Raw genomic sequence first — 18397 nt, forward strand, 5'->3', positions numbered from 1 at the left:
TCAGTCTTTTCAGTGAAAACAAACTTTATGAGCGAGTTAAAACAAACTATTGTTTTCACATGCGTTGCAAGAAAAGAAAAACAGAAACAATGTTTCATTCATGAATCATGATGGGCTTCGAAGGAGAGATCAAACCCCAATAAAGAATGGGCTTATGTATAAACACACCTATAGCTGGCCTAATCTTTCTCTTCCACCACATTTATTTAACAAAAGTATAAATAACAGTTAACAAATACCAATTTATTATTATCAATTAAACTTTTGGCCAAAAGAAAAAAACATATTGTTGTGATGATATCGATTGGTTATTGACTACAAATAAAGAGTCAAATATAGATGATAATGAATTTAACAAAAGTCAACCTTAGAAATTTTGGCCACTCAATCTCTTTCTAAATTAATATTTACTAAAATATGAAAAAGAAAATATAAAGGATATCACAAAAGACAAGAAACTTTTGGAGTGGAGTTAGAGTAGGATTAAAAGGGATGAATGCCTGAGAAAATAAATAGCGCACCAAGGAACAATAATAGATTAATTATGCAGGCGTGATTATTGATTCATACTTTAAATTATCTTAAAAACAAAACAAAAGTTAGGGCCAATATGGAATTGATACACTTTTTGCTAGGTTTCGTGTCACCAAACAAGCTAGCACCAGATGATTTTACGATATAAGTCAATGCTATCAAGTAACACTCCTATTTAAAATGAAAACATGTTAATAAGTATTTGGGCTCGTGACTTTTATAGATAAATAGCAGTATGTTGGATAACCAAACTAATACTGATAGGCTATTTTATTTGTACTGTTTTTACTAGACATGTATGAATACATGGACGTGTGGTAAAACAAGAAAGATGGGTGCTTCCTTGTTTGGTGAATTGAAATTTGAAACTAATATACATTAATATTAAATATTTCCCCTTACTTTTGGTTATGAAAAAAAAAGATAATAACATATTAATCAATAATCACGCTCATATATTTAATTAGCATATCCGTATTAGTTTAAATTATTGTTTTTGGAATCATGTGTCCACTTTTTATAATAACTAGATCTTTTTGCCGCGCTACGCGCGGCTAGTCTATTAAACAAATTTCCAATCATTTTACTTATATGTATTTTATATTGTATAATAAAATTTTAGTTAAAATCCAGAAGAAATGGAATGCTAAATTAATTAGAAAAGATAATGATTGAAAAAATCATTGTAGTTAATGCATGTAAAATTTTCATATGTAATACTAATAATGAACAATTTTTTTACAAAATATAGTTTTTCTAATTTTTTTTTACAAAAACCCTCATTTTATTTTTGATATAAATAACTTACATAATAATTATTGTAATATTTTCATCTGTAGTTTTATATTTTCTATCTTCAAAATGTTGGTAGAAAATAATCACTCTCAAAATCTGAAAAGTTAAGTATAGACAATGAACTGACTTTTATTTAAATTTAAAATGATATTATATAAATTTAAGATTGTATATATTTTGTTGTTATCAATAATGTTTATTTATTTTATTTATTATAAACGGGAAGATATTTTATTCTCGCCATCAATGTTTTGAAAACCAAACCGAACATTGACTTGCCATTGCAGTTAGGTCAATGGTTGCACCGGTCAAACTGGGTTGTAAATTTAATTTAATCTTAAATTAAGTATATATATATATAATTATTTTTATAAGACATTTTATCATTGTTAGAAGCTAAAATGATATGCAAATAAAAAGAACACTTCAAAAATAATATAAAAATATAATGGAAACCTAATTTATTCAAATAGATATTAAAATAATATAGGTTTCTAATGAATTTTTTTTCTTTCTAATTTGCAATTTTAACTTGAATTTGAAAAAAATAAATCAGAGTTTAATATCAAACTGGACCAGTTCTCAAACCGAACTTGTTGGTTTTTATCACCATTCTTAATCTTATCAGCCGGTCCGGTTCTTATTACTTGATTATAAAAAAAAAGATAGTCACCGTATCAGTTGTTAGTTTGCAACTCCACTGCTTCACCACACCATTTCTCAATCACTGAAACTGATCTATATAAATCTCTATTTTATTCTTAAGAAATCATAATTAATTAAGAGAAAGAACTTATGGTGTCTCCTTCTTTTCAAATGCTGTCCACTATTATTACATTTCTGGTAAAATTAAGAGAATTTTATCTATGATGGAGATATGCTAGAAAGAAAATGACACTGTTCATCAGGCTATCATAGTAGTTTTCACTACTCTCCACAACAATAATCATAGTGGCTTTCTAAGTCATTTACAAAAAACAAATTGATACAGAAGGCAGGAGAGAACATGTATATGTACATGAATCTCTCTGTATAAGCTTTCTTTGAACTCTGTTCAAGAATATAATCAACCATTCGATTATATATACTATTCGTAGCTATGGTTCTTCTGAGAAACATTTAGAGAACCACATGTACTTCAATTTCACGATCAAAGCAAAGACTCCAAAGCACGGTACGTGCATCAACCCAACAGCAGCATACCTACAACATCAATTAAAAATTTTGTTATAATCGATATAAGTTAGGGGAGATGAGTTTGAGTAACGTTAACGTAAAGGGGCGTAGGATGATGACAAATCCAAGAAAGGGTATGGCCACCTGGACAAATAGATGCCACATTTGTTATACTTAATCTATTTACAGAATCATGTAAAGAAGGATAGAACCATGAGTGTTACCAGAAGGAGACACAAGCATGAACAATCCATTGGAGTATAACGAATACACCGGTCCATAACACAAAGTATGAAATCCTAAACAATGGGAACCACTGCGTAAACAAAGAAATCATCATCAATGTCATCAACACTATAACCATCATCATGTTATTATCTTTGAATAAGGAAAGGATACATATACTAACCAAAGAGTTCAAGAATGTTTCACCGAGGAGGAAAACAGCTTGACTGAATGCTTTATTACAATGAACTGTCGTAAAAAAATGTTTGGTTAGAGTTAAACATATCAGAGACAAATGACAAAATGTGTGTTAAAACTTACAAAATCTAGATTGAATTCTTTGGAAGTGAGAAAAGGGTAGATAATGAACCAAAACACACCATCTGTAAGCAATACAGCTCCTGCACAAGTCTACAAACCCCAAAAACACATGTTCAGAGAGACAGAGAGAAACCTAACACCGAGTAACTTAAGCACATTTGGCACTTACTTGAAAAAGAATCTGAAGAATGTAACCCAATGTAGAAGCAACTTGACGTGTAGACCTATTGTATCTCTCATGTCCGTTAGAAGCTTTAAACACATTCGGGTTTTCGGCATGAATGGGAGGTCTATACGACCCCTGCTCTTCATGAATGAGAGCGGTTTCGGCTTTTGATTTCATCGAAAGGGCAGATGAAACAATCGGAGAAGAGGCAGGGGACTTGCTGTTTGGTTTCACAGTCGCGGAGGAGGCGGCGGTCTTTTTGTTGATCTTGCGGTCGCCGGGGACGTTAGGGTTGCCTTTAGGTTCCATTGGAAGCAATATGTGAGTGAAATTTTGTGTGAGTTTTATCAATCGTACTTGAAAGAAAATCTAAGAAAAGGAGTTTTATAGGAATAGGAATGATGAGGAAGATGAAAAGAATCCATTGAATGAGATGGAAAAATGATTGATTAGGGGAGTAATGGTGAAGTAATTGGATGAAACCGATATGCAGAGACGATAATCGAAGAAGAGGAAGAGGCGACGGAAGTCAAATTCGGAGATCGAGAGAATATCAGGAGTACGCCTTACATCTTATAACAGGCCGAGATAAATTAAAGATCAGGCCCAAAAATATCAAAATTCGGAGCCCAATTGCCGAACACAACAGGTGGATTACATGACAAAATAACTACTTCCCATTGGCTAATTATAAAATCTGACGTGGACAGGTTCAGGGACTCTCATATCCCCCTTTTAATAGTGTTAGATTGGACACCAATAAAGAAGTATAAGAATTAAAGTTATTAAACCCTATTGCACTCTACACCTCGTCCTTCGCCCTAGTTTTTTTGTTATTTATTATGAGAAGCTCAATTCTTACAGTGGTATTAGGACGACATGCATGTACAAACCAATCAACATATATGTGGTCATAGACTCTTGATCATTTATCATTTGAGTCTTCGTATTTTTTTCTTCGTCTATGAATGTCATCTCAAGTTCCTTAATTTTACACATGTTCTAGTTTCATCATCTGAAAACTGGTTGTCAATCAATTCGTTTAATTAACTTTCGGTCGGGAAAAGAAAATCTTTCTTAAAGCTGGAGAGCAAAAGAATAAGAGTTGTTCAAAACCAGTGTAGCAAAGGAATCAGCTAAAGAATTGGCTTCTCTCGGAATAAACTGAAAAGAATTACTTGAACGAAAGAAACATGTTTATAGGTTGCAGCAGAATAGTTCTTAGTTCTTGCTGTGGTGGAGGCGTATCTTGGAGTATGCGGGCATGGCCGGCTCATTGGGGAGGACAAGCGATGTCCCCCGTATAATAATAATTAAGGAGTCTAATTTTTTTATAAATTTATTTATATATATATATATAAATTATAAATATAACAAATAAAATTACTGATTAAATATTTGATATATATAGTTTTATTTTCATTACAAAATATACAAAATATTACTGATTAAATTTTACAAATAATATTTTATTTGTATATAAATTTTGGCGGATAAATAAATTTTTTTGTCCTAGGACTTTTAACAGTGTTGAGCCGGCCATGCATGCGGGTTGTGGTTTATAAATTGGACTAAATATCAAGTCCAATCTTCACATATAGCTTTTGAAAGTGTATCTCTCTGAAGAAAACATGTTCAGGAATACTAATTGGTCCCAAACTATTTATAGATTCTACTTTCTAGCAATATTTGGAAATAAGAGCTGTTAAAGTGGGTATTTTGGTTTCTTCTCTGTCGTGATTAGTCGAACTCTTGACCATGAAGACACTATATATCCTTGGATGGCCATCTGATTTACTAGTTGAGTTACCGATGTTGGATTCGAGGCCAAATTTTGGATTCCTACTAAATATAGTTTCTAACAGATGATAACATATTTCGCGATCGGTCTAGAGTTACTGAAGAAAACCCCAATCACCTTAAAAAATGTAACAAGCTCATGTAGAGGTCAAATACATCTTCAATTGACGTACGATCTTACGCAGACCGCATATAGCAACATCTTCGGTGGCTTAAAGACATTTCCATAAATCTGTATATAATATTAAATGTATCTTAGTGGACATACCCCACTCGCATATTATATTGTCACCACCATCGAGCGTATCATATTCATATACACTTTATATATATTCTCTAATTCGCATATCCTCTAGACTCTTAACCAACAACAAAAAAGTTTGAAGAAATAAAGAAAATGATAAGGGAAGAATGTACTCCAAGTTCGTCATGGTGGGAAGATGTTCATCATGATGATCATGCAAGCTCCATTTCAACTTCTTTTTACCATAAGAATAGTAATGGTAACAATAATAATAACTCAAACGCAAACTGTGAAGGAGACAATCTCTCGATCTCAACGGTAAACACTTCAAATCGTTTTGACCTAACCGCTGAATCATCCAGTCGTCACTCTCTCTCGGCTCCGGATCACCCTGCTTCAACCTCCGATGAGTTGCTCCGAGACCACGTCGTCTCTTCTAATAATCATCTATGGAGTCTTGCCTACTTGTAAGTATTCATACGTTTATTCGTCTCTATACGTACGTATTTTTTTTTTTTTTTTTTTTTTTTTTTTTTTTTTGAACACAGTACGTACGTATTATTATGCTTCTTTTAGGTCTGCGTTCGTACTTGCAATTTACACAACGGTTCGGTAGATTCAAAGTTTAGTTTTTTTTTTTTTTTTGGAACAGCAGTTTAGTTTAACTTTTAGTTCTACGCTCCACTCCATCATATGATATCGCCTACTTGGTATTGCCTTTTCTTTTCTTTTTTAAGATAACTTTTATTTAAAAAACGAATGCTTTCAAACCTGAAAAACAAAATAAAAGAACATTAGAAACAAAAGAGAGGTCTAAAAGTTGGTTTACAAAAGTAAGTTAGTAGCTCTTTTGAATTATTGTTACCCAACAAATGATTTAACATTTGATTGGTGAGGGTATGCCTATTATTTTGCACTTATGATTCATCTTTTATTATTGGCCACTCGAATATGTAGTTTTTTTTTCCCCTAAAACACTCGAATATGTAGTTTATTATTATTAAACAAAAAAGGTTGGAGCTATTGTAACTATTTGTATTTACTTAAACAGAAACGTAAACGCAACTAAACATTATCATCTCGTATGCATTTAAAGATTCCATATGTACTTTAAAACATTAAAAATGCAGTGTTCCTTATTTTGAAAGTAAAAAAAAATTAGCATATAAACTACACAAATTCATAAATAATTTTTTTTAAACGATCGGCCCATATTTATCTTAAGTTTTGTAATTTATACATACATGCACTGATGATTTATTAAGATTATAAATGTACAGGCCTGGTAGAAGTTTAGGAGATCAAATGCTGGATCATCATCATCATAATAATCACATAACATCTTCAAGAAATAATTCATCAACAACATCAGAATTACCTTTTGAGCCAGTCTGCGACAACGCCAACGGTTGGATCTACGACACAAACCAAGTAAGGTACAATCAAAGTAGTGACCAAAGGCTGTCAAAGTTGACGGATCTCGTAGGCAAACACTGGTCGCTTGCGCCACCGAGTAATCCCGACATGAACCATAACCTTCATCATCACTTTGATCAGACAAGCGATGATATTTCTATGTACAGACAAGAGTTGGAAGTGAAAAATGAGGAAGATCTTTGTTACAATAATGGATTAAATGGTGGTGCGTCGTTGTTTCGTGATGCTATAGAAAGTTCAAGAAGTTTCCTTGATATAAGGTTAAGCAGGCCATTAACGGATATTAATCCGTCGTTTAAGCCATCCTTTAAAGCCTTAAGCTTATCTGAGTTTGGCAAGAAAGAGCATCAAACAGCATCACTGGTACGCATACGTCATCAGTTATGTTTATATCATCAAATATGTGATTTTCTTCCCTGATTTTGTTCATTAGCAATAGCGTATTTAATTTACTAATTCGCTTAAACGTTAGAATTTACAATTAATGGACTTAACGATTGATATCTCCTTTGCAGCTTTAACCTTGGTGACGGATGTTAGTATATGGATGTGAAACTTTATTCTTAGAATTTTGATGACAAAACCTATTATTACATTTTAAAATATTATAATATTTTACGAAAACAAATTTTGGTTTTACGTGATTTTCAAAAAAGAAAATAAATGTTCTTTCTTTTCCAAAATGTTAGATGGTTTAAAAGTTTCCTTTAATTTATTTTATAAGATGTTTTACAAATTCTACGCAGATTTTAATAGTATTTTTTAACAATTCAATTCTACTGTTGTATGATTATTAAAAATGTATTTCTAACTAATTTAAATAAGTATATTTGTATTTACTAAGTAGCTTTTAATTTCACGTTATTATCAACAGCAACTTATATTTTGGGGACAATGTACTGAACTTTAGAAATAATTTCTTAACATAAATTTGGTGGTATTTGGATATTATTTTCCTTATTTATCTTTTTCTGCTATCTGCATGCTTTTTCATTAGAGTCAAATTCACCATAAGAGTTCATTCCTTGCATACCACATTCAGTACCACAGATTAATCTAACATTTCGTTATTCTACACATGTACTATGCCAAGTTGCCAATTAGAGTCTATGCACCTAACGCTAATTAACCACGAATTTGGAAAAGCTATTTTCGCAGGCAACTGTAAGGTTGGGATCAACAAACGCCGGGAAGAAGAAAAGATGTGATGAAGTCTCCGATGAGGCCTCTAAGAAGGCTAAGTGCGGCCGCGATTCCACACATTCGCCGGATAAGGTAATCTTTAACCGAATATAGTTATGTTTGTGCGTGCACCCAAGTAAGTAATGAACGTATACCTTTATAAAGCAGAACGATAGTGTGTATATGTCTCACATTCCTAGCTGGAGAAATAATTCACTAATATATAAAGAGCAGAGATCAATTTATTTATCATCAGTGGTTATTACTTGATGTTAGGCAACTCCATAGATAATTAGATATAGTTCCTACAATTGCCCACACATGAATATGAAGAGGAACGTAAATGAATGAATCAAATCTCCTATCAGTAGCTGAAGAAATTATTTACTAATATATAGAAGGGTATACGCCAATTTACTATTGTTAATTTGCTTGAAAGTTCATAATAAACCTTAATTCCCCTTTAAAAATTAACTATTTAACAAGTGAATCTATGTCGAGAGTAAAACTATACGTTGACAAATACTGACTTTGAAGATTAATTGTTTATAAGAATTTTCTAAATTATTGTTTGATTGAGAATCTTCTATGAGACATATGATAACAGTCAGTAACTATTTTATGTACTATATTTGCCAAAAGTATAATAATGATCTTTTTATGGAAAATGTGGTTTTGAATGAAATTAATATTAGTTTATATAAATATACAAATGAGGTTATTTTGAAAAATAAATGGCAGGATTTACCCAAAGCCAAGCTTCGAGACAAGATCACGACTCTACAGCAAATTGTGTCTCCCTTTGGAAAGGTACTACAAAAAAGGACTATTCAATTTTTCTTTTTAGACTTCATTTTCTTATATATATTTCTCTTTAGTTTAACGTTCCTATTTTTGGTACATGAAGAAAAATTTAATATTTGTTTGAAAATCTTTCAGACGGATACTGCTTCTGTGCTTCAGGAGGCCATCACATACATCAATTTTTATCAAGAGCAAGTAAAGGTAAAATGTTTACAAGTAGGAAAATATTGATTGTTGCATGCACATGCAAGCCCTTAGATCTTAATTGATTATCTTAATTGATAATTTGGTTGGCCTTTTTACGATCATGCAGCTGCTAAGCACTCCTTATATGAAGAACTCATCAATTAAGGTACGTAACGTTTTCAGGAAAAATATGTGTGGATCTTTTAAATATGTTTCTCAATAGATATTTTGCTAATTATATCTGGTATTCAGTTATAACGGTATATGTATGGTTTTAGGATCCATGGGGAGGATGGGACAGAGAAGAGCACAACAAAAGAGGACCGAAACATCTAGACCTAAAGAGTAGAGGCCTTTGTTTGGTTCCTATTTCTTGCACCCCAGTCGCCTACCACGATAACAGTGCAACTGACTACTGGAGTCCCTCGTATAGAGGTTCTTTGTATCGCTGATATGAGCACAATCAACTGGTATGTGAAAAGAGACCGATTTGATTAGCGATAAACCATTTGAAACATCTATCGGTGATTTTGCAGTGGAGCAAGCAGTAGAAAAAAGAACATTATATGTATATATACTATACATATTAATCACTGGGGTCGTAGTTATATGATTTGCAGATGTTCCGCTTAAACATGTATTATAGCCTTATATTATACAATAATATTGGGGTTTGATTAAGATATAATACAATGTAATACAAGATTAGTTTACTTGTTACAAGGCTTTATATACATAGAGAGTCACCAATATTGTTTCAATCTCAATAGTATGAACTCACAAGATCATTAAGAATAACTCAATTCTTATTAGCTTAAGAAAACTTTCTCAAAAACTTAAGCTCTCACAAAGATCTCTCTCAATTCATAAGTTATGCCACACTTTGGTATCTCCTTATATAGAGATATCAACTTCCAAATTTCATTAGGTTAACTTATTTAGATAACTCCTAAACAAGCATATTTCCTATTTCTTTCACTTTCTAAATATCTTTAGGATATCTTGCTCCACAAGCTTTTCCTTCAAGCTTACTTTCAACATTCTCCCCCTTGAACTCCTTTCTCGCCAAGTCTTGTACACCGATAAGATCTATCATTTCTCTAAGCTTGATCTTTTCAAGCGCCCTTTTGAAAGTGTATCCCTTTTGCTCGTGTCTGGAAACATGGTCGCAATCCCTGAAAGCGGAGCCACTTTCAAACAAGTCAAAGAAAGCAACCCTTTACCTCTCCATCAGCTTTAACAGTGTTTATCATGCCTCCGAGAATCAGGTTTAGCTCCTCTCCAGTCGCTTCTTGGTTTTGTTGAGCCATTTGCGAAATGCACAAATTGGCCATTATTCATAACTGGAATCTTCTCTAAATCTGTGTAATGAGTACTCCATCTTCCTTTCCGGAAACAACCAGCCAGCTCTAAATAATCTGCTTCTTGTATGCTATGAACAACAACAATACTGTCCCTTCCTACACTAAGCCAATCATAGCTTGGTCTGCTTCCTAGGCTCTTGTTTGATCACACCCAGTCACCGTCTTCACAAACTGATAGCATTTCTGCATATCCAGGTGAGACATTCCACAATGTCTGTCTACTAGTCACATGTGCACTCGGAGTCCCATCCATGTTGAGTTTCATTATTTTACCAAAGGTTGCTGGAGTCTTGTTTGACCATCCAAGTCGTGCTTGGGTGATAGATGGTTTCGTATGAATCTCTTGCTTCTCATGAAACGGTTTAACCTTTTCAATATCTGTCAACGGACATGAAAACGGCTTGCTCCAGAAACAGAAAGCTATGCCTACATCACCTTCTTCATCTACGTTGTGCATCACAACATTACTTTTGAGAGTAATGTCTTCCCATCCATATGACATGGAAGAAACTGACGTCTTCACTCTGACATAGTCTCCAACTTTAAGCTCTTCCACACGATCCATCTCAGCGGGATCAACTTTCGAGCCTCGAAATGCTCTAGGAAACCCTACTCGTAAGATCCCAGCCTTATAACCATATAAAATAGTACCAGCACTATCACGTGATTTTCTGTGCTAACCAACCCTTGGCTCTCTAACATCTCTCATGAGTTTTACATGCTGATCCATGTCCAACGGAACCAACTTAACAACTTCACTTGCCAACACACGAGCTTTCACAGACCAAAATGTGACAATCATGTCCTCCCTTTCAAGAATAATTTTCACAAACCCAACACTCTTAGGCTTAGCACCTATCCATCCATGTACATGCGTTTTTATGCCTCTCCTTAACTTCACCCAATCCCCTATCTTATAGAATTTAGGTGATAGATGAACTCGGTCGGTTTGTCTATTCACAGAAGATTTATGGTCATCTTTGCTATTACTCAGAATACTGTCTTCATTTTGTAACTCCAATTCATCATCTTGACTAATATAACATTCTGTTTTAAAAACAGAGACATTTTCCAGTTATACTCTATCTTTGAAAGCTGCATTTCAGCTTCTCTTTCAGATGGAATCATATGTCTTTGCCTCTTCAGTTTTTCTCCTTGAACAAGTTACTGTATAAGCTCAAGTCTCTTCACAGCTATAGACATATCTAGATCTTCTTCCTTCTCCTTGTGTGCTCTCTGAAGTGAATGTATTTCATCTTCTCGTCTCTTGACAATCTTGTTGGCTTGGTTCAAGAGTTGTGATTTGGTTCCAAATCCAGAAACCGCCACGGAAACCATATTTCTTTTGACTGAAATCATAATATTCATTCGGTCTAGCTCTCGCTCTCCAAGATGATAGGACGACTTCATAACATTAGTCTCCTTGTCTCTTTCCCTAAGCTTATGCTTCAAATCCTCAATCGTTATGGCCTGTGAAGCTAGCTCCACGTTTGCTTGCTTCAGCTTCCTTACATTTTGGTCTTCACACAACTTCTCTGTTCTCAACCTCTGTCTCTTCTCCTCTACTTGCTTAAACCCTGAGCTTTTGGCGCTTAATTCCATAACAGCAGTCAACACTTTAACTCCCTCCACGGTCTCAGTCGCTCTTAGCCACTCGTACATACACCAAATGTCTCAGGAGACTTGTATATAAGAACATATAAAGTTCTTTAGAAAACATAAAAAGTTCTCATAATTCCTTACGTACAAATCTAATTCTTTTATATATGATCATATAACCATTAAATTTCTTTCAATAAATAAATTTAAGGTATTTTATTTAATTATATATAAATAACTGATAAAGAAAAAGAAATTGATAAAACATATATATTATTTCTCCAATTCTACAATTAGTTACCATAAATCATTATTTGTAATATTACTTGTGTTATTTGGCAATTATATTAATTAGTTCTATATTACCTTTTATTTTTAGATCTGAATAAAATAAATAACTAATAAATGTCAACAACTAGTCAAATTATAACTATTTTAAAAACTTAACCTATTAACAATACATAAGAAAAAATTACTTAAGTGACTTCTCAATTAATATATAGTATGATTTATCTCTTTAAAACCAATGATAAATTTGGTTGATGTAAACATGAAAACATGTATTAGAAAAATTGTAGTCTAAGTATTTTCTCTCATAATTTTGTCAAATCACAAACCACACTTTCTCACTCATTTTTATATAGTATTTAACATACAACTTAAATGGGTTTAATATAGCATTTGCAAGTTATTTGGAAGACATTAAAGTCCTGAAAGAAAGTTTCCTCCAATCAGAGATCGTTCATGTATCACGAACACAAAACTCAAGGGCGGACAGCCTAGCACGCAGTGCCAGGAGACAACCGTCTTTTGTTGTTCACATGGATCAATATACTCCGATTTGGTTTACAGAGTCTGTATGAGTCTGTATAAGTTGATGACAAAAAAAAATGGGTTAAACAAACCATTTCTTCCTTTAAAACATACATATTTTAATTAAATCTGATTAATTAATAAGAATAAATAATTTTAAATTTTTAAAATATCGAAATGTTGTTGTTTTTGGCATATATACTTAATTTTAATGTGAGATAAAATATTATATCAAAATAAAATATTTGTATTTGTATAAAAATTTGTTAAAATTTTATTATTGTACATTTAAAATTTTTATTGTACCGCAAAATATACATCTCATTATTTTTAAATAATTTATCCTACTTGCAATTTACATTATATTTTCTATCTTTGACTTTAACAATCGTAGAATAGGTCATTTTTATTGATTTATCTTACTTAATTTATCACAATATTTTAAAAACACATAAAACTAATTAGCTCACATTTATAGTAACACAAAAAATACATGCATCTCGACAAATAAATAAAATTAAATATATAAGAATATAAAAGAACCAAAAACACAACAAACATATTTTATTATTCTTCCCTCTTGTTTTTTTATTTATATCTCCTTTTTTTTTACTATTCAAAAGAAGCATGCTAATTTTATTATAATCAAAGCTATATGAACTATATTAATAGAGTATTAACTCAAGGAAAAGCATGTGAAAAATACTTAGATTAATGTAATTTTAAATGACTTACTAAATAATAAACAAATGAATTACCATATAATATAATTTTAAGTGACTTACCATATAATAATTTTAATTCATCTGTTTATATTAATAGATGAATTAAATAACATTTCTTGATTAATATAATTTTAAATGACTTACCATATAATTTTTATGTTTTAGAGTATAAAAATATTTTAATCATTTCTAAAAGTGATAATGTATCTATGATATCACATTGTCATTGGAAAATAATGAGATTTTTAAAAAATTATGTATTTGGCTGTTCATATGAACCATTTTAGAATATATATACATATATATAGAGTGAATGAGTGAGTTTAGTTAATATTTAATTAATATAATTTTAAATGACTTCACATATAATTTTTATGTTTAAAAATATAAAAATAATTTTAGGTTAATAAGTTTAATTGATATTATTAGGCTTACACTAATTAGTTTTCTGGAATCTATGATTTATTGTATTCACTACTAATATAAATATATTAAAAACCGTTTTATAATTGTTTTTGTAGTATCATATGTATTTAAATGTATATTATCAATTTATAAAATGTAATCTATGATATTTAATTGTTTTAATAATTAAATTATATTAATTCATCTATATTAAACATCTTAAATTATAGATTAATTAACATCAATTAAACAGCTTAATTCATCCAAACATACAATTAAACATCTTAAATATAGATAATTAATATAATTTAATTATAGAAACAATTAAATATCATAGATTACGTTTTATAAATTGATAATATATATTTAAATACATATGATACTACAAAAACAATTATAAAAACGGTTTTTAATATATTTATATTAGTAGTGAATACAATAAATCATAGATTTCAGAAAACTAATTAGTGTAAACCTAATAATATTGATATTCAAAAGAATATGGGATATTTACATGGTCAAAGTCATTTACAAAGTAATCATGATTTAGTATCCCTCCACATTTATCGGTCCCTATTTATATCTTTTTTTGTTTTAACGTTGATTTATTATGATATTACAATTATGAAAAAAATTACATAGACGATTCGACAACCGACAGTACTACTTGCCTTATGAGAATTTATGTCTAACTGCATCACCTGAGCCGTCATATGAAGACCTACACCTGACTGGCCTTTCTTCCATAATGTGCATAACTGTTTAATAAATCGTTTTTTCCGGGAATTGAAACCTGGACCTCTTCTAAAGCGCAATCTATAAGAAATTGTATAGTTTGAGATTCGAACCATATCTGAGTGTAAAAGTCTTTAAACCTTAACTAATAGGCTATAGGGCTTCCACTCCCTATGAGATATACTCCCTATTTATATCTTATAACCAACATATGATACATGATATAAATGTTAAAGTAGTACTCCAAATTGATATCTCAACACTTTTAAGATAACAATATGGAGTGATAATTGAGTAATTATGCTATTAACGATCGTTAAGTGTTAGGATTTATACGTAAAAGTAAATGATGTAAGAGATGTAATAGATCTGAAATAATGTGAATTATAAAACTTTTTTTTACAAATAACTCTTTTTCTTTTTGGATAGGTTTTTTTTTTTTTTTGACATCGAAAAGAAAACAAAAAATCCTATTACTCTGCAGCCGTTAGACTAGCTTCAGGGGCTAGCCATATGGGTGCAAAGTCATGAACAAAGGAAGTTATCTCGCGTACTCGGCCACCTTTCGCAAGACTGTCTGCGCGACTATTTTGAGTTCTTGGGATATAAGATACAGAGAAGTCTTCAAACTCATCCGATAATGCTTTAACTTCATCTAGTTCCGCAGCTAGGGCAGGCCAGTCCATATCTGTTCGTATGATCTTAACAAGTTGCTCACAATCTGTTTGTATTTGAATTTCTCTTATCCCCTTCTTTATCAACTCTTGCATTAGATAAGACCTTCAGCTTCTGCATGGAGTGGTGTAGCTACGCGACTATCTTTCTTTGTCCCGAACAAGCTTGGGTTCTCTCCATCCAACAGCACAAATCCAATTCCGATAGCTTCAGTGGCACTCGTCCAAGACGCGTCAGTTTGGCAGCGCCATCTCTGTGGAATGCTAGGCGGTCTCGACCGTGACGCCTCTAATGAATGTTCTTCTCCCACGATCTCAATAATCTCTGGTACACATTGAGCTAATTTCCAACTCTCCGCTTCGTTTGTGGCAATTTGGATAGTGTCCAATGGTGAAATGTCTTTATTGCTAAAAACTTTTTCGTTTCGTGCTTTCCAAATATACCACATGAGCCATGGAAACGATTGCGAGTTCACACCTTGAAGTCTGGCTTGGTAGAACAGATAGTTGATGTTTTCAAAGAGGGAGTTACGCGGGAAGGATCCCGGAGACGTTGGGACAGAGGACAGGGCCCAACACTGAAGGGCCGGAGGGCACTCAAACAGAGTATGGTGGATCGACTCTGCCTCTGCTCCACATCGTACACAAGAGCTGTCTTGAGTACAGTGACGCACCTTTAGTTGCTCCGCCGTAGCAAGGAAGCCCGAGATTGCTTGCCAGATGAAATGCTTCAGCTTCCTTGGCGCTTTCAGCTTCCAGGTGGCTTTCTTTAGCGCAGTGGTACTGGGCTCTAGGATAGGTGGTTCGTTTGCTCTTGTTCGAAGCCCATGAGCTGTCTCGTACCCGGATCTTACCGTATATAGTCCAGATTTTATTAGGTCCCAGCTGTAGCAGTCATTGCGTCCCGTCCTACTGATACGCAGGGTCTTGATGTGTACGATATCCCCTGCACTTATAAATTCATTGAGTAATTCCACATTCCATGTCTGATTTTGATGGTTAATCAAATGGTGGACTCGCAAGTCCTGATCGAACTGGTTGCTTCTTCGTGTGGGGGGGCGTGCAGGAGTCACAGGTAACCAGGGCTCTTCCCAAACTTTAGTATCCAAACCATTACCAATCTTTTTTCGTAGCCCTTGTTGTAGGACTTGCCTCAAAGCCGTTAGACTCCTCCACCCATATGAAGGGTTGTTTGCGCTGCCTGATGCCATCGGGTTGGAGTGTCGGTAATACCTGCCCTTCAGTACTCTGGCTAGTAAAGAGTTTGGATATTTGAGAAGACGCCACAGCTGCTTTGCCAGTAAGGCCAGGTTAAAGTCTCTGAAGTTTCGGAACCCCAAACCTCCCTCGTCGAGAGGGATACATATTTTGTCCCAGGCGACCCAATGCATTCCCCTGTTGTTATCTTTGGTGCTCCACCAGTATCTTGACACAGCTCCAGATAAGTTTTGGGTGATTCCTTGTGGTAGTAGATAGCAAGACATGACATATGAGGGAACGGCTTGAGCTATTGACTTGATCTGAACCTCCTTTCCGCCCTTTGATAGGAGTTTCGTCGACCACGAGTTGGTTCTATTATTTAGTCTCTCCTGGACAAAGCTGAACACTTGTTTCTTAGATCCACAAATCTTTTCCGGCAGGCCGAGGTACATTCCCATTCCACCTTCTTGATTAATGGCTAGCGACCTTTTCAGGTCAGTTTTTCGGGACGCTACTACCTTAGAACCGAACAGAACTGAAGATTTAGCTTTATTCAGTTGTTGTCCTGAGGCATTTCCGTAGACGTCGATGAGTCTCATAAGCTCTTTGCACTCATTTGGCTCTGCTTTCCAAAAAAAGAGACTGTCATCTGCAAACAGAAGGTGTGAAACCGAGGGGCATGCTCGAGCAATTTTAATTCCGGTGATTTTCTTTTCCGCTTCGGCATGTTGAATCTGTGATATCAGGACCTCTGTGCAGAGAATGAAAAGAAAGGGCGATAAGGGATCGCCTTGTCTGAGACCACGGGAGGGAACGATGCGTCCTTTAGCTTCTCCATTAATAAGAACTTGATACGATACGGAGGATACGCAGCATATGATCCAGTGTATCCACCTCGCGTCAAATCCCATTTTCTCCATAAGGGTCTCGAGAAAGGTCCACTCTACTCGGTCATACGCTTTACTCATGTCCGTCTTTATGGCAACGAATTTATTTTGGCAACTTGGGTTTGTACGAAGGGCATGGAACATCTCTTGTGCTACAAGGATATTGTCCGTGATAAGACGTCGAGCCACAAAGGCTGATTGTGTTTCCGAGATTAACTCAGGGAGGATCTTTTTAAGGCGAGATGAGAGAACCTTGGAGATGATTTTATAACTGACGTTGCACAGGCTGATCGGTCGAAACTCCGTCATGGAGGTTGGTCTTTCTGTCTTGGGGATCAGACATATATTCGTCTCGTTTATGCGCTCATCTAGCTCTCCTGTGGCAAAGAAGACTTGGACAGTCTTCACTATATCTTTCCCAATCACTTTCCAGAACTTTTGGTAGAAGAGACTGGTCATCCCATCCGGTCCCGGTGCTTTCTCTGGATTTATCGCAAAAGCTGCTTCTCTAATCTCTTCTTCTGATGGTTCTTTGGTTAAGAGAGAATTCATATCTTCGGTAACAGACTCGGTAATATACTGGAAGGCTTCTTCACCATCTCCTGGGCTGGAGGATGTGAACAAGTTTTGGAAATATTATGTTGCCAAATGTTCGATTCCTTCATCTGTTTCAACCCAATTCCCCATTGAGTCCAGGAGCTTCGTTATCCGGTTGCGGGCTCTGCGTTGTTTTGTCTTTGCATGAAAAAACTTTGTATTCCTATCGCCTTACTTAAGCCACATAGCTCGGCTCTTTTGTTTCCAGTAGAGCTCTTCTTCTCGATAAGCTTCGCATAGTTTCCACTTTAACTCTAGCTCTTCTTCACTGGAAATGTTGTCATCGTTTTGCACCTGGTCCAGTCTGCGCTTTAACTCCTCGATGATCTTCTTGGTGTTCGATGGGTTGCCTCGTTTCCATCTAGCGATAGCTCTGCGGCACTTTCCAATTTTCTCGTACAGTTGGGTAGGGTCGCTTGCATCCTCCAGTCCCCATCCCTGCTTAACTGTCTCAAAGAAGCCTTCTTTGCCGAACCACCTTCTGTCGAACTTAAAACCTCTGCGTCCTCTTTGTTCCTTAGATTTTAT

The 18397-nt window shown here is 34.1% G+C and overlaps 2 protein-coding genes across 3 annotated transcripts; one reads left to right on the forward strand and one right to left on the reverse strand.

The window, feature by feature from the left end:
* Window positions 1-2426: 2426 nt before the first annotated feature.
* Window positions 2427-3526, reverse strand: LOC106378459. The gene is made up of 4 exons (XM_048740484.1): window positions 3221-3526; window positions 3052-3141; window positions 2730-2821; window positions 2427-2532 (listed from the first exon to the last, which is right to left on the reverse strand). The coding sequence occupies exons 1-4, from the start codon at window positions 3524-3526 to the stop codon at window positions 2427-2429; spliced, it is 594 nt and encodes a 197-aa protein (XP_048596441.1).
* A 1836-nt stretch (window positions 3527-5362) lies between these two features.
* LOC106352369 (transcription factor bHLH111) lies at window positions 5363-9604 on the forward strand. Of its 2 annotated transcripts, none has more exons than XM_013792010.3 (7): window positions 5363-5728; window positions 6542-7061; window positions 7845-7973; window positions 8622-8690; window positions 8820-8885; window positions 8998-9036; window positions 9149-9604. In XM_013792010.3, exons 1-7 carry the CDS (start codon window positions 5415-5417, stop codon window positions 9320-9322), a joined length of 1311 nt encoding a protein of 436 aa, XP_013647464.1. In that variant the 5' UTR covers window positions 5363-5414; the 3' UTR covers window positions 9323-9604. The 2 variants fall into 2 exon arrangements, with proteins under 2 accessions (XP_013647464.1, XP_013647465.1); XM_013792011.3 differs by having other exon boundaries at window positions 5364-5728; window positions 7857-7973.
* The last annotated feature ends 8793 nt before the right edge of the window (window positions 9605-18397 follow it).

Source organism: Brassica napus, chromosome A9, assembly GCF_020379485.1.
Source record: "Brassica napus cultivar Da-Ae chromosome A9, Da-Ae, whole genome shotgun sequence".
Taxonomy (NCBI): domain Eukaryota; kingdom Viridiplantae; phylum Streptophyta; class Magnoliopsida; order Brassicales; family Brassicaceae; genus Brassica; species Brassica napus.